Source organism: Pipra filicauda, unplaced genomic scaffold, assembly GCF_003945595.2.
Source record: "Pipra filicauda isolate LSUMZ 115617 unplaced genomic scaffold, ASM394559v2 scaffold133_size2016399_pilon, whole genome shotgun sequence".
Classification (NCBI taxonomy): Eukaryota; Metazoa; Chordata; class Aves; order Passeriformes; family Pipridae; genus Pipra; species Pipra filicauda.
In genome coordinates, this window is record NW_024103807.1 from 20,503 (window position 1) to 41,077 (window position 20,575).

General features: G+C 45.2%; 1 protein-coding gene across 2 annotated transcripts in view; it reads left to right on the forward strand.

Annotated features, from left to right (window-relative positions):
• CD82 (CD82 molecule) overlaps window positions 1–20,575 on the forward strand; it is a 39,412-nt gene that overhangs the window by 12,633 nt on the left and 6,204 nt on the right. The window contains exons 1-5 of one of the 2 annotated variants that reach the window (XM_039378245.1): window positions 5,339–5,364; window positions 7,099–7,180; window positions 12,215–12,287; window positions 15,511–15,635; window positions 16,748–16,822. In XM_039378245.1, coding sequence (XP_039234179.1) covers window positions 7,118–7,180; window positions 12,215–12,287; window positions 15,511–15,635; window positions 16,748–16,822 — 336 coding nt within the window. In that variant the 5' untranslated portion in view covers window positions 5,339–5,364; window positions 7,099–7,117. Of the gene's footprint in view, window positions 1–5,338; window positions 5,365–7,098; window positions 7,181–12,214; window positions 12,288–15,510; window positions 15,636–16,747; window positions 16,823–20,575 lie in introns of those variants that run through there. The other variant, XM_027719601.2, reaches the window with a different exon arrangement.

The window sequence follows — 20,575 nt, forward strand, 5'->3', positions numbered from 1 at the left end:
GGTCTTGCTGAATGGAAAGATTTGCTTAAATCGGAGTAATGCTGCATTGCAAATACTGTCATGCTGGGCAAGCATGAGTGTATAGGCTGAAAATAGCAAAGAACTTTCTCAATTTGCCAGTTGTAGGGACTGAAGACGTAATTAAATGTTGGCTTTCAAACTGAAGTGTGAAGACCAGATGTTCTCAAAAGCTTCTAAAACCTGTGCTGCTTTTTGATACTGAACTGTGAGATCGGCTTCTTTTTAACAATATGATAGTGGTTTATAAATATCTAATCACTTCCCCTCAAGCATCAGAAGTACATTTCTAAAAATGCATTTCCTTTTTAGAAAATGAACAACATACTTGCTATGACAAAACATGCTGAAAAAACTCTGCCATCATACGTACCCCTATGAGTGCTTTCTAATGTAGGGTCTCACTGGAGGACACTGTTGCCAGTCAAATTATTCACACAACAGTATACTAGCTACAGATCCTAACAGATGCACCAGGAACAAATCTACCTTTGCGGTGTGAGCTGATGCATTATCTCAGAAACTATTCCTGAGAAATCTTGTGGTATTTCTTGCAGCTAACCATTCCAGTGGTATTTCTTGCAACTAACTGCAGCTAACTTGCCTACTTGGTTCTAGACTGTTGCTCTGATCTGCTCCCCTTAGTCCAGGGATAGCAAATGTGGGACTGCATGCAGGCTTGAATCTCTGTCCTGCAGATGTCTTGCAGACAATGTTAGGGTCTTGCTGTACATGCCTATACTGCGAAGTGCTAGTTCAAAGTTTGTGGACAATTAAGTGTGGTGCTGCAGTTTGCAGCCTGATATAGTTGTACTCCTTTCTCTTTGCCTAGCCCTCAGACCACCTGCTCCAGCTTGAAAGCAATTGCTTCTACTTAAGATAAACAGCAACTGTCTCTAGAGCACATGGGATAGGAATCTGTTCCAAGTACCTTCTTTTTTCTGTTTCTGACATTTGTATTATTCAGAAATAGTTTTTTGCCTTGCCCTGATACTTTCCTTCAAAAAGGAACTATACCTGGATCAGTGAGATATACACAAACACACACACATAAATATATATATATATATATATATATATATATGTGTGTAAAAATAATCTCTGCAACTGCAAGTGTGGCCTGTTTGAGCAGGTAACCCTAATAAGCAGCCTTCATTTTTAGGATACAGCTTCTCCCTCGATCCTTCCTTTGTAACTTTTGAAGAGATGCTGTTTGGAAGATCTCCACAACAAATATGATCTTGTTTATGTTTTCAGGGTCATTACACAGCTGGTATTATCTCAGTGAAGCTTAAAGAAAAGTTCAGTGAATTCAGACTTGAGTCATTCATTGGCTTTGCGGTTATTTACTTGCCAGAGACAAGATGTACTTCCCAGGTGTACTGAAAGTCCAAGGCCTCTGAATATTAACGTCAACGAGATGAACTCCTTAGGATATTCTTTGTATGTTAATGTGGCTGTAACTTGCAGTCTCTGCCCTGAGGGCAGTGGTGTACCTGGTTAACAGGAGACTTAGTAACTCTGTCATTGTTCATTAACTGGTACTGTTGTGTGAAGCTGTCCTGTCTCATCACTGGTGATCGGGAGACCTTGTTGCCAAATGCCTGTTCTGTATGTGCATGGATAGAGAAGGAGCTGAGCTTCTGGGTGCAAGGGCTCAGAATCCTGCAAAGGATAACCTGTTTCCTTCTGCACGTGGCTTTCTGAGCTGCCCCTTCCCCACTCTCTTCTTCTGCATGGGTGTGTCTGGTTTGGAGCTGGAAAAAAAAGTGATCAAGGGGAAGTGATTAGATCATTTAGTGACCAACTTCTTTATTAAGCTGGCTTCTTGGGTCGCTAGCCAGGTGTGCGTCTAATCTGGTCCTGGTTTCTGGATTGGGATAATACTGCAGAAAGCAACTGGCCTTCAAAATGGCCTCAACCTTATGCAAATTACTGTGCAGATAAACATCTTTATGGAATCAGCAACATGCTGATCCTTTCCTAGGGACAAACGCTAGTTGCTTTGGTCAGAGAGAGCCAGTTCTGCAACCTGAGTACATCAGTGGGAGTACATCAAGTGGGTTTCTTGATCAATCTGTCTGCAAATGAACCCAGCTAACCTTGGTCAATGTTGTGGCGTGAAGAAAAGGGAGAGAGGCGAGATCAGATCAGGGAGAACTTTAAAAATTTTCAGCGTGCAGCCTGGTAATAAAATCTTGAGGGAGACACCTTGTTGCAATATGTAAGGCTTGGTTGTAGGCATGGGAACGTCATGCTTGCCTGTTGTGTTAAGAAGCACTTGCAGTGCATGAGATTGGCTGAGGTTGCTTCAGTGGACCAGCTGGACTTTGACCCAGAGGTCCCACCTGCCACATCAGATGCAAGATGTGAAGAGTCAGGAGCCTCGAGGTATACTGCAGAACCTTGATTCACAGTGCTTGCTGCTGCATCTCTGCATGTGCCAAGTTGGATGTTTCTCCTTGAGCAGGCAGGAGGGATAGCAGAACTGAGCCAGCGTGCCAGCCTTACAGGGCATTTGAGGTGTTTGTGGGGGTAAGGGAAATAGCAACTTGAGAAAACCAAATCTGGTGCTGGCTTGACCTCACCCTAGCCTGGTGGATGCTGGCTGTAGCACATCCTATAGGGTCTGCCTTTGTTTTATGTCCCCTGATGTTAGAGCCTGAGGAGTGGTGGTGAGAAGCAACTGACGAAAGTACATAGAAACAATCTGCAACTGCTTTGTAACCAATTATTTCCTTTCCTTAAGCGAGAGGATCTGGGGAAGAGAGGGCAGCATCTTCCGGCTATTTAGATGCATTAAAATGTGCCTTCTTTACTTGAGTTGGAGTATTGGGGCTGACTGGCAGAGCTCCTTGCTCTTGGGAGCACGTGTGCTGTCCTTGAGGGTTTGTGTGAACTTTGCACTTGCTTATAAATCTACTGAGAGGTGATTTCCACAGCTGTTGTACTCTGGTTTGTTTTGTGGTTCTTCCTCCTTCTCTTTCACTGCACTCATAAATGAGCCCCTTATTTGTGCTGTACAGTAACTTGGCAGCTGAGGTGCTTCAGGTGCCAGAGCTCATCAGGAAGAAACCTGCAGGGTGAGCATAAGGGTGGTGCTGCAGAGGAGGGCTGAGCTCTTACCGGCAGAGCTGCGTGGCACAGGCATGTACAGTGCTAGCCTGAGCCACATCTCAAACTTCAGTGAACACTAAGCATGCAGTGATTGCTGGGTGGAGGCAATACAGGATCTAATTTGAGAGAGCAGAATTGCAATTAAAAATTAACTTAGCCTCTCTGTCCCTTGACTCATGTGGTTATAATGTCTCTGCGTGAAGTTTCCCCCTCCTGCCTCTCTGGCCAGTGGTGGGTCCAGGAGGCAGAGGTGTTCAACTCTCCCCATATCACCTGTCTTTCTCTGCGGTCACCTTTTACAGGAGGGGGGCTGGGAGTATCACAGACTCCTGCAACAAAAATAAGTTAATCTGACCTGTGATGGGACTCCTGCTGTTGCTAACAAAGCAGGCCTCTGTCTGCCTCTCCACAGGCACATGTCCTGGATTTTGTGCTCCTGCTCTACATACAGGTCTTGCTGTCATTGCCGTTGCTGGGAGAACGACAGGCCTGAGAGCTGGAGGTGAGGAACGGGGCAGGAAGCCAACCCCGGATGCCAGTCTAGTCTGTGCAGACTTGTTCTGTTCCTCCCCTATGGGAAACCCCAGGGTTCTGGATCAGTTGATGCCTTCCTGGACTTAGTTCTCCCTTCAGGTCCTGAGGCTTAAGCTAGGCTAAGAAAGACCCAGAATCAACTACACAACAGCTGACCAGGCTGTGTTGGCAACCAAGTTTTTATGGCAGTGGTGCCTCAAAGCAGCAAACTGCATAAATAATCCTGCATGTCTTTATGCAGGATGGGGAATGAGAGACTGGGAGAAATGCCATTCTCCAAGCTGATGGTTTCTTCTGACATCTTCAGAGGTGGCATCAATCTGGAGAATGACAGGGAAAATTTGGAAATGTATAGGAAGGATTGTTGAATAGAGTGGGTGTTGCTGCTTGGGGAGGAAGATTAAAATAGTCAAAGCAGTTGGGGTGGAGAGGAAAAGAAAGAAACAATTGTGGACAATCAGTGGAATTTTACAACTGCAAACTTAATGTATTAAACGTTTGCATGTGTTGCTGCGGGACATTAAGGCTCAAAACTTGACCAATTTCAAAAGGCAAATGGCAGCTTTGTGGCTGTGGTACTTAACCCATGTTTTTGCTGTTAAATGACCTGTGGATATGCCTGGTTGTGATAACTCCAAGCTCGTCTACTTCCAAACCCAACCTATCTCAAATTTTGTTGAGCTGCTGCTTCTAGTGTTGCTAGTTTTGTGGCTGTTTGTGCAATTTCATAAGGGAGGGTTTTGGGGAGTTTCATTAATGCAGTGAACAAAAACAAGTTACTTTCCGAAGAAGAGATGAAGAATTGGAAAATCTGTAATGTTTGAATATGTGGGGCCTTAAAGTATTTTAAAAGCTCAAAGCAAAAATCTAAAAACCTATTTCTCTTCTGGCTTGAAAACTGTACTTTGAAGTACTTTATGGCTAGGAGCTATGAAAGAGATATATTGCCCTGTGGAAAGAAGAGAATAGTGCATAGTCCTGTAATGCACAGTTGGGGTTTGTTGGGTTTTTGAATAAACATTGAAGATGGTATGCCTTTAACAAATAGCTAGGAGTAGAAGAGCCCTGAAAGCAATATTTTACACTTGTTACCTCAGGCATGTCTTCTTCCACAACAGCTCTTCTCAACTTGTTTGACTACTTAATTAGCTTAAATAACTTATCAATGACTTATCAAAGAAGTGTAGGCAGCTTAAATGACTTATCAAAGAAGTGTGGGCAGAGTTGGAAGTAGGTAGCACAGGGCTATTCCTTAGTGCTAGGAAGCAAGTCAGCGACTACAGGGACTTGCCCCTCCAGTTTGAAAATAAGGAGAATTGGACCCGGAACCAGGCATCTTAAGGTAAGAAGTCCAATGCATTGGGCAGGAGGTTATCTAGCTTAGTTCTTGGCTAGGTTGAAGAGTAGAAAACCATTTGTAACCCCCACAACATTTGTTATTGACTAGGGTCCTGGCTGCCTCAGTGTTCTGATTAGACTCCCAGGCTCCAGTTTGTGATGCTATTAAGAGGAGATGTGTTCATGGTGAAGCCAGTTAGCAAGCCAAGTAGATGGGAAATTTTACATCTTAGTTATCCTCTTCAAGTGCAGTCTTATGTGTTGTTGCCTTTCAGGATTAAGGGCCTGAGAGAACATTTTTCCTGAAGAGGAAAGGAGGAAATCTGCTAACAGAGAACCTTCACTCACTTTTCCTAGGTTGGTAGCGATGCAGCTGTTGTATAGTACATCTGTGCTGGAACAGAACCAGCTCACAAGTGATGGCTGCACCCAGGGACACTGGAAATGGTAATGCTGTGTGTTTGATATTTGGTGCACATATGCACCAGAAACTATTACGGGAGCTTTCCATGGCTTATTTGAAGGACCTGCTTTTGGGTGCTGCTGGTTTTATGGACTCTGACCTGAGGGGTTAACTGAATAAAAACTGACAGATGTTGTTAACCTGGCTGTGCAGTAAGAACTCCTTAGGTGCAGTGACTGCTATATAGATGAGATTTTTGAGATCAGTCTGTAGCACAGCTGGATGAGGTTGTATTTCTGTGCTGCTTTCCCACCTCAGTAGCATCTTGCTAGGTGCTGTGCAGCGATGGGCTTAGCATAGTCTCTAGCTATGGCATCCCTTGAAGTTAGAGCAGTAGTGTTATCTTCAGCTGCAGAGTTCAAACTTGTGCTCTCTCCTGGTAGTTAAAGGGTGACCGTTGCTTGGTGGGAAGGTTAACCAGTTATAACAAGGCCCACATACCAGTTTAGCTCCAGAGTTAACCTAAATATTTAATAGGATTAAGCAAAAGCCTTTGATTGAAACAAAAGAACATACTGGGCTCCAGTAATCATTGGTACACCCAGGCTGGCAGAGGGAACCCTGCTGACCTTGCTCTCTGTTGGGGCTATTTCTTCCCAGGCTAGACTGGTGACCCCAGCCTACTATTGCTCTTCCTGTGGCTGTTGATTCTTAAAGCAGCATAGTCTGTTTGCAAGCAAGCAAGGAAATGTTTGCACCAAGCAAGGAGCTTGGTAGAGCAAATTTTAAGGAACTTAAAAGTCCTCTGTTGCCTATGCAAGAAACATAACTCGAATATCTCCGGTGAGGGAGATGCCACAATGTCTCTGGGCAATCTGTCCCAGTGAGCAGTCACCTACATTGTAGAGTTCTTCCTCACATTCAGGTGAAACTTCCTGTGCATCAATTTCTGTCGTCTCCTATCCTTTTGCTTGGCAACACCCAGAAGAGCCTTGATCCATCTTCTTGAAACCCTCCTTTCAGATACTTATAGACATTGATAAGGTCACCCCTCAGTTGCCTCTTCTCGAGGCTGAACAGGCCCAACTGTCTCAGTCTATCCTCATAAGAGAGACGCTCCGGTCCCTTAATCATCTTTTTTGCCAGTGAATCCAGTGGACTTACTCCAGGAGCTCTGTGTCTCTCTTATACTCTCTTGATCTCTGAGATGTTCCCCCACCAGTCCTCATGTGTTGCTCAGCTGTGCTGCTTCCCCAGGAGGAGGCTCATTTCAGCAGTGGGATTGGTTTGTGGGACTTTTTTCGAGCTTCCGAGCCCTTCGGTGTCAATTGAAGTAGCTTGCATCACTTTTTACCACCAGGAGTAGTAGCTAGAGTTGGTGTTTTGGCTGATGCTCCTATTGCAAAGTCTGTATAAATAGCGGTGGAATTAGCAGTGTATTTGTTATTAAATCTCTTCTGGAACTGCTGGTAGCCCTCTTGGCAGCAGTGTCTGTAGTGACAGCAGTGTCCTGTTTTGCTGTCCTGAAAAGGCAACTTGGGTATTCTGTGGAAGACATGCTATCTGTGCATATGCTCTGAGACTCCCTCAGATGATCCAGAGGTCCCCACAGGATAAGGATGTTGCTCTGAAGTTGCCCAGAGGACCTGTCTGTAGTATAACTGATTGTCTGTCTGCTTTCCCCTTAGGTCCCATAAGTGAAAGAAGATGGGGTCTGGCTGCCTAAAAGTCACCAAGTACTTCCTCTTCCTCTTCAATCTCCTGTTCCTTGTAAGTATTGTGGGCATCTGTGGAGTAAAAAGGAAGGCCTGGACCAAAATTAGCTGGAAAGTGTTTTTTGATGGATGTTGGCCCAGCGTATTCACTGAATAAAATGGCCACAGTTTTGGAAGGAGGGAGGGAATCCCTGAAGTTCAGGCATGTCAGAGCTGCTGTGTATGTCTCAGGTGTGCTGAGCAGCTCTGCTCCCAGAACCCACCTGCAGTCTCCAGTGCACACAGCTCCCTTCCTGCACTGGGAAGGGAAAGAGGAGTTATAGGTTCTTTCTGGAAGGAGAGTAGTTGTAACTACTTTCTCTGACACATCTGGAGCAGCAGCTGAACTATCCCTGAGCAGCAAAGCTACAAAACCTGCCAAGTAATGGCAGTGCCCTCCTAAATAGGCCAGGCAGGCTTCAAAGAACAACTCTAATTTTGTTTGAGTCCCAACGGCTGGTTTTGATTTTTAACAAGATGAATTAGTCCAAGTTTGAAATGGAGTTGGGAGGTGGGGCAGACTGGGGCAGGCTTGTCTGGGGAAATGAAGCAGCCCACTGGGTGCAGTTATTTTCAAGTATGAGGCTTAGCAAAAGCTGAACTCCTTTTGGAACATAATGGGTCTGGGAGGGCCACACACATTCTTGCATGTATCCCTTTTTGAAGCTTAGATATTTTGTGTCATGTGGACGGTGTTGGTGATGATCATACTGTTGGTGATGCCTACTTCCATGGAATTGTGTAGTGGGGATGTACAAGGTTTCAGCTTTCCGCATTTCAGCAAGGAATAGCCTGTCTGATATTGTTACACTTGTGCAGCGTGTAAGGAGAAGGAAAGGTCAGGCTGGGAGAGAAGGGAGAGAACTGGAGCATGATAAGGTGAGCACAGCTTTCTGGTCTCTGTCCCTGCACACAGCTTCCCTTTTGCTTCCTTCATGGCTGTACTGTGCTGCTAGCACACAGAATGAACTTGAGGCACATCTGGATCTGGTTTTCCTTGCCTACTGTGCTCGCTCTTTGCTCTTTGCATTTTGCTTCCATCCTAAGAGTAGTTAGGTGTGGTCTATCAGCCCAAAGTCAGGGGTGCTCAGAGCATCCATGGGGAAGGTTCTTGGGAGAGAGGGGAGAGGAGAGTTTTTTCAAGTGCTACTGGGACTTCCAGAGTATGATTCAGTCCACTTTAAAAATAGGAAAAATCCAGCTGAGTCCAGGCCTGTCCCCCTATTAGTGCAGGACTCCTCTGAAGGCATTAATATTCAGGCTATCTCCTCTCTTGAAGAGGCGATAAATTCTAAGCAGCATATAACAACCAGTCTACCCTGGTAAGCAGAGCTGTATTTGTTAAGGCAGTGTTTGAGTCTTGCTGAAACCCAGTACCTGGGCACTGGCTAGTTTTTCTTTATGCCTAAACCTAAATCCAAGTTCATAAGCTAATCTCTGTACAGAGAAAGTTCTCTTCAAGAAAGCCAGCCTAGTGTATGAGGAAAGGGGATGACAGCCTGATATGCTACAGTGCCTTACAGTAGTGTCACTGTTTTTGCTGTATGCTGTCAATTGTTACTGTGGTATCTCTATTTCACATTGCCTTTCCCTCCCTTCTTTGCTGAGCCATGGTTGCAGGCAGCCTGTGGGGATAGATGTGCTCTCAGGAGGCAGAGTTGAGCTACTCTGTTGGGCTGACCCACATCTGCGCTGCATTTTCCTAAATTTTGTGAGACGGGTAGGATGGCAGGCTCTGAATCCTTCTGTGGATGCTGAGGAGGCTTGAGCACTCCTCACTGGGTGGCAAGTGATGGGAAGCAGATGTTCTTTGTCTTGTGCACACCCTGCTCCAAACCTACTCTGCTGTAGCACCCAGCCCCTCTCCCTCTTGTGGAAAGCTGGTCTGGTGCACTGAGCTGGGCCTGGAGAGTAAGAGCTTTAAGACAGGTTGTGTGTGAGAAGGTCTGTGCTGACTGAAGGGAAGCTGCTTTAAATGAGCTCTTTAAGCCTGCCATGCAGCACGGGCACTATCTTCACCTCAGGCTGCTCTGTCAACATGAGGTCTCCAAAGCCACTGTGTTCTGGGGTGGAGCTTGATACTTCTCTAGAGTGAAGATTTTGTGTGCTTCTGTCAAGGCCTTGCTGACAATTGAAGCCTTTAGAGACATGCTGGTGACTCTTTTTGGACGTTAGTCATTGAAATAGCACTGCTCTACGGCTTGGGGTCTGTGAGAAAGTCACTTGCTATAGCTGAAGTAGTTCAGGGACTTGGTGGTATTTTGCAGTCTTGGAGCCTTACTTCAGGGAAGGGTTTGACCTGCTTCGATTAAAGGGAAGAAGGTTACTTGGACTGCTTGCCTGCTTGCTAGAAAAGATACCAAAAACACAAACTTGGAGTATAATCTTAGTTTCTCTCATCAGAACTTAACATTTCTACCTTCTTGGCTAGCAGACACGTGCCGTAGCACATGCTTCTTCTTAAAGGGAAAGCAACTCTTTAAGACAAGTTCAACACTCTTTGGAAACTATTTGTTTAGAATATATAACTGTCATACTTGTAACCCCTCTGTAAGTGCAGCAGAAGGCTATTACCTAAAGCAAAGTCTGAAGTTTAAGAGCCGCCTTCTTGTCCCCTGTGCCAGGCTCAGTGTTACCTCACACAATCTGAGTGTAAAGGAAAGCAGTGCTGGGGAAGGATAGTTGGGAACCCCCAGCTGCTTTTTCCAGAAAGATGACTCAGCTCCATCACAGCTTGGTTTTTCCAAGCCCCTCTTGACTGGCTCTCTGTGGGAAACTGCTGACCCTGCCTTGAGGGAGCTGCATCCTTCTGGCTTGGGCATGGAAGGACATTTTGCTGAAATTGGGGGTGAAACCTCCCCCTACCCCCCCAGGGAGGAGGGGAGACATGTTTTCCCCACTTCAGGAATTTACAGCAATGAAGCAGAGGACTTAAAATCCATGCAAAGCAGACATGATTTCTTCCATGGAGGGTCTGAAGCCAAGGCAGTGGCAGAAGCAGCCTTGCTATGAGATGCAAACTTCTGAAGATGCTGAGCAGAGATACTGTCCTGCTATGAGGTAAATATGCCTTTGTTAATAGGATAGTGTTTTCTGCCTGGGACTGTTGCTTCTCTGCCTTCCCCTTGTGGTGTTTTCCACAGCAGCTCCTGGCAAACATACAAGTTGTGGACTGGAGAAAAGATCAGAGTGAAAACAGGCCTTGGATACTTTGAGCACCTCATAGCAAATAACTTCCCAGAAATTCTGCTCAGAAGCCCTTCTGTGTTTTGTCTGCAACAGCAAAACTTAGGTGACATTTCAGGGTCAGTGAACCAAAAGAGATGTCCCATATGCCTGGTTTGCATCTTTGTTAAGACAAATATTTATTGAGACTATAGTTTAAATGTGAGACTGCCTCAAACTGTCAGTTCAGCAGTTCTGGGTACTACCAAGTTTGAGAGGAATTTTTTAGGTGTCACAGCTGTTGCACATTCAAGAGACCTTTCTAACTTGATCACCAGATTGCGTGTTGCGGGTGCAGCATGTTGGAGCAAGGGGGAATTCTTTTTTTTCTGGGATACAACAGCTACATTTTTTCTGAATCTGAGTCAGTATGCTCCATCCGTCTTCATAGGTGGGAACTTGCTTGATGACTTCCTAATCCTGTCCTGAGAGCTAACTACGTTGCACCCTCTGCCAAGCCAGGAAAGCTTGCAAGCAGCTTATTTCAGACTGTGGCTTTATCTTTGCTCAGAAAAGCTTCTTTGTATGAGGAGCTGAAGCATAGTGTAAACTTTCAAAATGTGGAGCCAATGCCTGTCCATACAAGCCTCTCTGCCAGCTTGCTTTAGATGGTGGTTTGGCATCCCAAGTATCAGAACATTCTCTAATGAAGTACAGAATTGCAATCTCTCTTCAGCCCTGTTAACTTATTTCACTTCATCCTTTCTTGAAATCTTGCTGCTGCTGCTTCTTGCAGTTCATGTCCTCTGGAAGCATCTCACTTGCAATTTTTGTCCTTCCCTTGTTTCTTCAAAGTCTATTTTAGATCTTTGCACAAATGGTTTCCAGTCTCTGCAGACTTCCAGGCTTCTCAGTGTAGTTACTTTATTATGGGCGTAGTGGTGCTCTTACCCTACTTTGGGAACTGGGATCATCTACACTGAAACACCTCACAGTGTAGTATAAAACATGGTGATACTTGGAAGCTAAAACAGAGCATGCTTCCCCTTACCTTCAAAAGTGAGATGGGAAAATTTGTGTGTTGCTTGACTTCTCAGTTAGGTTCAGCTGAGTCCTCACAGGGATGTATTGCTCTACTAATCCTTGTCCTAGATAAAACTGTGTAGTGAGCAAGGCAGAGGCCGTTTCATAGAGGAGTTTCATAACTCTTGACTCTCTATTGGGGCTAAGATGTGTTGGCTTGAGGGGCTGTGGTATTCTGGCATAAAGCAGGGGCCAAGGCAAATGCCTAAACTTGGCTTTGGAAGGGACAAAGCACTTTTTTCAAAGGAACCTGCTGCTGGGTTTTTTGTATTTGTGGTTTGAAGCCGTAACATTATAAGAGCCTGACAAGGCAAAGATTTCCCTTCTGGAAGGGTTCCAGCTGCCAGATATCTAATCCTTTGTCAGGCTTCCAGCCTGGGTCCATAGAGTCATGGGTTTCTCTATTCAAAAAATCTTTAAAATCCTATACATTTGTCCTTCTTCAGTTCTTCACAGAAGCAATGCACTTACCTTTTGCTTCTGACAACAATGTTCTAGCAGCAGGGCGTCTCTTCCTCAGACTGTTTTGAATGGTCCTCCTATACAACAACAGCATGTACTATTCAAATACTGTGTGAAGGACTGCCAAGCAGATCTTGGGGCTCCTGTGCAGTTGGCTGAGGCATTTTTCCTGGAGTCATGCTAATCCTGTTTACTCTGGGAGGAGTACCATGGGGGAGATGGGCGGGAACAGCAAAGGAACGATTGTTTTTAGTCTGGAAATATGGATAATGGTGACTGCCTCCTCTTATTTGTCTAAGCTAATAAGCCAGCTATGTATGTTTTGTTCTTGCTCTTTCAGATCCTGGGGGCTGTCATCCTGGGGTTTGGAATATGGATTCTGGCCGACAAAACCAGTTTCATTGCGGTTCTACGTAAGCCTGTGTTTCTTCATCTTCATTCTTCTTCTGAATTGACTTTGGTCTGGAGCTGTGTTTCACCATTATGTAGACTAGGAAAGGCAATACTTTTGTGCATGGTCTGTGGCCTGAGCAGTAACACTGGTCTTTAGCAAGATGGGACTCTTATCAGGGACAGGATGAAAGGGAGCAACCCTGGAGACACAGCATTCCTCCTAGTCTTGTGGATTGCAACACCATGGTCAGACTGAGTGAGACCATTGCCACTTCAACCAACAATCCAAATATTTTATCTTAAACATAGGGAATAGTATTTTGTCCTATTTTCACTGCATACTCAGTTTCCACAACAGCTTCCTTATTACTGTCGGGTCCAAAGACTCACAATCCCTTAATGTAGTTTTGCTGTGTGAGTCCTCCATGCTTCCATTACTTGCTTTCTGTATTGATCTACTTCAATTTGACTGTTTTAAATGCCAAAGAAAATAAGTACCTAGTTTTATTGATGCTTCATCTACATTGACAGTAGACACTATATTTGTTCCTAAGCAGTTGAGGATGTAGATTTGAGGATTTGATGGAAGGGGACTTGAGTTTTAACAAAGAGTCTACTTTCTGCAATAATCAGAAAAGTGAGCTGACTTTGCAGAGTCTGGGCTTCGTAGGACTGTAAGCGGACTTTCACCAAATGAGTAGCTCAGCTCCGTCTTTCACAGGCTCTACTTCCTTTGCACTTTTTCCTAGAGGAGACTTCAAACAACTTTTCTGTTTGGTGGGTCTGGTTACTTGTTGCCACTACCTCCAGAATTGCTGAGTCTGACACCAGCCTCAGATGCTGCAGTAAGGCTGTGTGCACACTGCTTGCAGCCCCAGAGAATGAACACTAGTGGCATTCATAGTCCCTTTTCCAATTAGACTGATTCTGCAAGGAGCTTTATCTCCCAAGTCCTGCTGAGCGCTCTAGCCTGGCTTTGGAAGGTGCTGGGTGGAGAGATACCCCCTGCTAATACCGCACATGTGAATACTGCTGCACTGTTTTTGTGCTGTGGCATCTGGCTTGCTACTGCAGTACTAGAAGGTCAAGAAGCACAGCAAGGGGTGTTGGTTAATAAACTGGGGACATGAGCAGAAACGAACTAATAACATGCAGCCTAAAAGGAGCTTATCGGGGCCTGGCTGTTTGCAGCACCCCTCGTAGTGTGAGGTGTGCTTAATACCAGTGGGCCAGCAGCTGTTCCCTCAGGTTGTTGGGTGTAACAGCCACTTCTGGAGGTAGAAGTCCCTGAGCTTGGCTCAGCTTCTTCCCATTTTACTTGGAATCTCTGCTAACAGAGCATTTAAGGATTTTGTTTCCTTCCTGGAGATTTCCAGAATCAGCTCTTTCTCCCTGCCCCCTCACTTCCTTTCCCATGCCTTGCCCCTCTTTGCCTCTGCTTTAGTGACCTAGGCATCAGGGAGGAAGCTCGGCACAGCAGGGCACTCCAGCTGCTGCCAAAGAAGCCTGTTGTACTTGCTTGGCTGCCTGCCCAGTGCAGAGGAAAACATGGAGCGACAGGAAAAGAGCAGGAGTTGAGCGCCTGCAGAGCCTTCTGTTGCAAGACAAGACTACTGCAGATAAGAAGTGCAAGCATGACTCCTGAACACTGTCAGTTCACCAAAGGCTTCTGAGTTGGAAATGGCTTTTTCTTTCTTGTAATGGAAAGTTGACTTAGTGCTTTCTAGCACTGTGCAGGTGCTGCAGCCTGGGCGCTTGAACACTTAGTGTATGATGGCTGAGCAAATTTTGAGAGGGAATAGTATAGACTTGTGAAGGCCACTCCTGTAAGGCTGCTTCTTCAGTAAATGCTTTGCAGTATCACCACCTAATCTGCACAGCAAGAGTCACAGGACTGGTGAGGAAGTAGGATCCTGGCTTCTGGGGCATATGTCCACCCAGGGAGAGTCTGGCCTGGAAATTAATCAAGGATGAAATGACCTGTGTAGCGAATGGATCTGGTTCACTTTTTGATAAGTGAACTTTCCTCTGTTCTAGGGAAAAGGCTTTGGAAGCTAGTGACTTGCACCAGGTATCAGAAGTAGGGGAAGATATGTATGAGGTGGGAGAGTATTAGTCTGGATTTGATTACTCTTTTAATGTATTTCAGAAGAAGCTTGCCTCCTGGGACTTCTGTTCAGGAAACTAAATGCTGAGCTCTAAAAATGTATTTTCATTAATCACTGGACATCCAGAATTCCCCTACACTGCGCAGCTTTCAGATTTAAGAATGTCTCTTAATGATAAATGAGGTTTCTAGTTACTATTTCTAGACAGTATCTCTTCAACTTTTATGCTGTCACACTTGCTCTCTCCAATCCTATCCTACAAGAAACAGTCCAGTGACCAACTCAAATGTAAACACTTGTTTCTTCTGTTACTCGCAGTACTAAATGGTGAGGGGAGAGGGCTGACAGCACCAGCATGGCTGAAATAATGTGACCTAACTTAGTTGAAAAACTGTTGAGCATTCAAGAGCACAGTCAGTCCAGACAAAAGCAGGAGGATAACTAGGAGGTTTTGTAAAAGTAGCTAATTTGGGCATGATATCTGTTTTGATCCTAGAATAGCATCTGTTTGCAGGGGGTCATGCACAAGTCCTGCAACAGCCTTCAGTAAGTACCTGGCTTCAAGTCATTCAACACTGACTTGTCAAGTAACCTGTCACATCATCTGTGCTCAACACTAGCTGTAGCTCTTGTTTCATGTTTCACTCCACAGAGTTAGTGTGTCCCACTGTTGACCGTAACTGGATAAGTAAAAACAGAACAAAGTGAAAAGATGAACCAAAAAGGGGTTTTAGAATTTGGATGAAAGCTTCTGGGAAGACGGCAAAGGGAATTCAAGCAAATAGGTAGTAGTTGTAGAGTAGAACATCCTTTATCTTATTCTCACTCAGAGTGCTTTCATGAGGGAGTAAAATTCCAGTAAGCAGCTAACTTTCTCCAAACAAGGTTCATTTGTTTCAAGTGACCTTGAGTCTTCCAGGCTCTGGAGACCTGCAGGCTGGCTTTGAAAGTCTACCTTCAATCAGAGGACACCCAGAAGCAGCCTTCTGTCACCACATTCAGCACACCTCTGCGCAGTCCCTTTGTTGAAGACAAAATACAGTTACCAGGAGATAGGGACACAGCTCTATAAATGGTGATGGCAGATGAAGTTTTTGTCAGTAGCTAATGTTGTTCCCTCTCGTGGCTCCTACAGAGACATCATCTCCCTCCCTGAAGACTGGTGCATACATTCTCATCGGTGTTGGGGCACTCACCATGCTCATGGGGTTCCTGGGCTGTCTTGGAGCAGTCAATGAAATTCGATGTCTCTTGGGTCTGGTGAGAGTATTCATGCTGTTTAATAACTCTCCTGTGAAATATCTGTTGAATTGTAGCTGGATCTCTGGTCTCCTGGGGATAGTACTTTGCTAGGTCAACTTAGATCTGTTTCTTAATTTGCACATGTTAAATTCTCCAGCAGTCAACAGACTGCAGCAGAGCACCTCAGAGACTACTGAGATGATAACTGTGAAATGAGAGAGGATGTCACTGACTCTTTTTGCACATAGTGAGTTCAGGACTGCCAACTGCAAGTGTCTCAAGTGACCCTGTGCCCTGTCCCCCTTGCCCTGACTTTGCAGTTGGTATCAAGCACAGTGAAAGAGAACAGGAAGAATGACAGTGTCCTGCCGTGCTACGAAGTTCAGCTTCTGTGGAAACTGTAAGAGTCGAGAGAGACTCAACTAGGAATGTCCTGTGTGTCAGGACTTCTCTTCAAATAGTTCATCTGTAGGAAGTTTTCTGGCTGTGATGGATGAGATGGCACTAGCTTCATACACCTCAACCTGCTACTTGACTTGGGCTTATTCAGAGCACATGTGTATAGGAACTCAAATATCGCACACGCTGTGTGTCCTGGTTCTAGGGGCATCTCCTAGTGTAACGGTAGTAGCTGCCATCGTTTAAAAGTAACCTCAGCAGTTTGCTGGTGAATCTTAAATTTAGATCCTCAAACAAGTAGAATAGCATTTTTAAAAAAGGTAATTGACTTTAAAAACAGTTTTGAAAAACTAGGTTTGTAAAATTGACTCTGTTTTTCTGTTGAGGTTTGGGATAGGCAGAGTCCAACTGATGGAGGCCAGAGTGGTCTGGGAATGGAGCTGGAGGTGGGAAAGGGAGTCCCAGTTGAAATGACATATGCAGACAGTGCTTGTAAGCCCTCTCCCTCCAGAAGTCTTCCTGTTGGCCTGCTGGGAGAAGTGCTGAGGTGCACTGGTCTGATGTGGATGCTTGTATGTAAGCCTTTTCCCAGGAAGAACATTGCTGATAGCAGTTTGTCTGCAAGCACAAAAGGTGTTAGCTCAATGTTGTGATTTCTCTTGTATATGAAACCTTATTAAACTTGTGCTATTATGTACAGACTTTTCTAAAGGTTTCTTTTTGGTTTCCAGTACTTCACCTGCCTGATGATAATCCTCATTACTCAGGTTGCTGCTGGACTGGTCATCTACTTCCAGAAAGAAACGGTAAGTGTTTCTTACTATGTATCTTTTCCTTGGTCTTGGTTTGGGAAAACAGGAGACATCTAGAAATTCTTTCTTCCAAACTAGGCTATAACGAACAGGCATAACTGGATTCTCCTTTCCTCTACCCACACTCAGCAGCTTTGTTGGGCAGTTTGATTTTTCTGTATGTGCCTCAATAGTGCTGCTTTCTCAAGTAATATGAAGCTCTGTTTGGTATGCAGGCTTTATTTTTGGGTAGTGGGAACAGTAAAAAGAAAATCCTGAAAGGCTGTAGTCTGCACCTCCTCTTGATCCTGCTGTAGAAAACTATTTGGGCATGTATTAGCAGTGGTTACTACCACGTTGCCATCACTGGTGCCTTGAGGAGTTACCAGCCTAAGCGCTTTTAGGACTGGTCTACCTCCTTGTACCATCTTGTTCTGTGCTTTCAGTGTTTCTGCATCTGTACAAAACTCTCCTTGCAAGAGCTCTCCTCTTTCCCCGAGAGCAAACCCAAATATCTGACGGTTCCTGTTCTACAACTGGAGCTTAAAAACCAGTGGTTTAATATTTTGAAGTGGATCTCTTTGTCAGGAATGCAGTTTCACAGTGTATGCTTCTAGAGCTCCAACAGGCTTGGTAGTGTAAAGGGAATAATTCTTGAGCTACCTAAGTGCATTGCAACAACTCATCCTGGCTAAACTGGGAGCCACAGACATGCAGTCACAAGTTATAACTGTGGGGTCACTACTGGCTTCTGGTACCAGTTGTGGATAACCCGTCCTTTGCTGCATAACTGTATATCTATACCACTGTATGGCTGTGCTTGTTTCTCCTAAGCCAGCCCTTCAGCTAGGCAGTTACAGAAAACAGATGGTTGAGGAAGTTATGGATGGGACCTGGTGGAGTAGTTTGGGAGCAGAGGGAAGGTGCCTTCCATGAGCCTAACGGATATGAGCTTTGTGTAAGTGGCTGTGGTGACTCTGAGCAGCTGTTGCCTGGGTTCCTTGCCAGATGTGGTGTGAATGTAGCTTGCTCTTTGGGCTGACTGAAGCTGAAGGAGAAAATAAAATGTTGGCTAACAGGTGTGTAAAGATGCAGCTTTAAATGAGCTGCTGAATCTCAACAGCTCTGACTAATACAGGGAGGAGCTGTGGGGATGGGCATTCCCCTGTGATGGGGAAATACGACTTTTCAGACCATGAAATTCTGTACCTCTGTTATTTCTCCTCCAGTTGTCACTCTGTTCTAAAATAAACTCTAGCTTTTAAGCTGTAGCTCTTCATTTAAACCTCAGTCAGACCTGGGAGAGATTAAAGTGCTGGGGGTTATTCTGCACAGCCCTGGGAGCTGGTGTGACTGACATCATCACTTGTATAGATCTGACAGAACGGTCAGGGAAGCTGGGCTTTGAACAGATGCTCCTGTTCAGTCCTCAGTGAACAAAATCCACGGAAAAGCTTTTTCTAGAGCCCTTCTATTTCAGGGGTCCTCCAAAGTGCCAACCTAAAGTGCTATGAAAAACTGTTTCAGGAAGGTCTTGGCTGAAACCTCCAGCACACTGGTTTGAGGCTGCGCTTCAGTGCACGTCGCTCTGCTTCGCTTGGTGTGCGTCATCCCAGGGCAGCTCGGAGCACAGTGAAGCACACGGAAACTGCACAAGATCCAGTCCCTAGATGTCTATTGTGTTCTTTGTGTTTATTTCTTTCTGACTTTGGGAACTTGGTTAGATATGAAACAAGGAATTAACAGAGTGAGGGAAAGGATTTTGGATCCAGGATGCAGCAAGTTGGTGCTTGCTCCTCCACTTCTTGTAACTCAAGTATTTATTTCTACAGGTTCGCTTGATGTTATTGGAATATCTGCTCCTTTTCGATGTCAAAATCCCCTCCACCCTGACATGTGACAGTATATTGAAATAAAGTTGGCATAACTAAAAGGCCGAGCCTCTGACAGGAAGACTGCTGCTTTGCCTCTGCCATGAGCATTGTTAGAGGAATGCCCCTTCAAACTGGAATTGCCTAGTACTGCTGGGAGGATGTTGATGCAACATTCATTTCCCTACGTCTGCTGGTGGCTGAAACTGTGGAGAGGGTTTTTTTAATGGACAATGAAATAGTAACTTCACAAATGTTACTAATGGCATTCTGCTTTGTGAGCCTAATGTCGCTACTCACCTACATCTAGTGGATGACAAGCCCTTAGACGTGAGAGCGTGGGCAAAGTCTCTCTTGGCCTAGTCCACACAGTGCTCTGCAGCTTGCCTCTAAATGCTTGGAGTGAAGGAGAGGTAGTGATGTTTTGGGAATAGTCCTACTTGCTCACTATTGTTTGCAGCAAACAGGCTTGGGTGATTTTGTGCAATGACTTGTCTGGGGCTATGGACTATGCATTAGTTTACAAATCTGAAGTGACTAGGTGGGGAGAGCTCCCTCCAGGTTTTTTGAGCCTATTTATGTGTGCAGGCTAGATGCTAATAAATGCTGGAGGAAGAGTCTAGCTTGAGTCTGACAGAGGGAACAGGATAGATGACTGACAGTGGAAGAAGCCTGCACAATTCATTCTATGATCAAGACGGGGATTGAAGACCCAGGCTCTTGCCTCTGGCATTCAGCTTTCTCCATCTCCCTCTTCAGTAAGCCCATGTGAAGGGGAGACTGACAGCCTTGCTGCTTTCTGGCAGTGGTCCGTGGCTTTTCCTGGAGCATTGTATGTCTCACAAAGCACTGAGTCCTGACAGGCCTTAAATGGGTGAAGATGGTGGAGATGTTGAAAACCTGTCTAAGGGTTCCATAATCCCTTCTAGCTTGTTGCTCTTTGTTTTACTCTGCCAGGTACCTAAGGGTGAACAGCTGCAGGTGCCTGTGTTTTCCCTTTGGGCTGCTCTGCTGGTTAAACTCATGAACAAGCTGGCTGTGTGTGTGCTCTCCAGAGCTGTGCTATTGTTTGCGTAATATTCTCCCTTTCTCAGATTACTTTCTGAAACATGTAGGAATGCCTGAGTTTTTCTCTAGCTGAAATGCCTCACTTTTTGAAACCAGCGCTGTTTGCAAGACCTCTTGCCTGTTCTTGTATAAGAGTAGGGGAATAACAGACATACAGCTTCCCTATGCAGCTGTGATTGGGGTCACCAGGTTCAGGTCTTGTCTTTGCTTGTGGTGGGGTCCTGGGATGGAGAACAGAAGCACTGCCTGGGATTCTTGCAGAATCTGACCCAATAGCTAAGGGACTAGATGGGCCCAGGGTAGGAAAACAAATCCAGCTCTCTTTGCCTCCCTCTGCATGTGGAGCAGCAGTGTGCGGGAGGGGTGAGGGTGGGAACTCAGAGGTTCAGTAACTGATAAGGCTTATGGCAGAAGCCAAGGCCAATCTCATTAGTGAGAACCAGGTCAGGTTGCCTCAATTTGAAGGGAAGGAAAAGGGGAAGTGAAGTAATTAAACGGGGAAGAGCTAGACATCATGAGAAGAAAGATCATGCAGCTCCCATCTGTCTGGCCTGACATAGCTGGTCCTAGTGAACTGAGCTCCAGTTTTCCTAGGAAGAAGAGTTGGTGATGTAGAAAAGCTTTTCTTAACAGTAGGAAGTGTTTCCTCTGGCTGAGTGTCCTGGAGTTTGCTGTGGTCATTTACCATGCTTAATAGTAGAAGAAAAGAGAAAAACCATTTCCACTGATTTGAAATATGCTGTGGTACCACAGTCAAACAGGTAATATATAGGATGGGAACATCCTAGTCCTTAGTCTGATGTAACTCTATCCCATCCCTCAGGCAGTC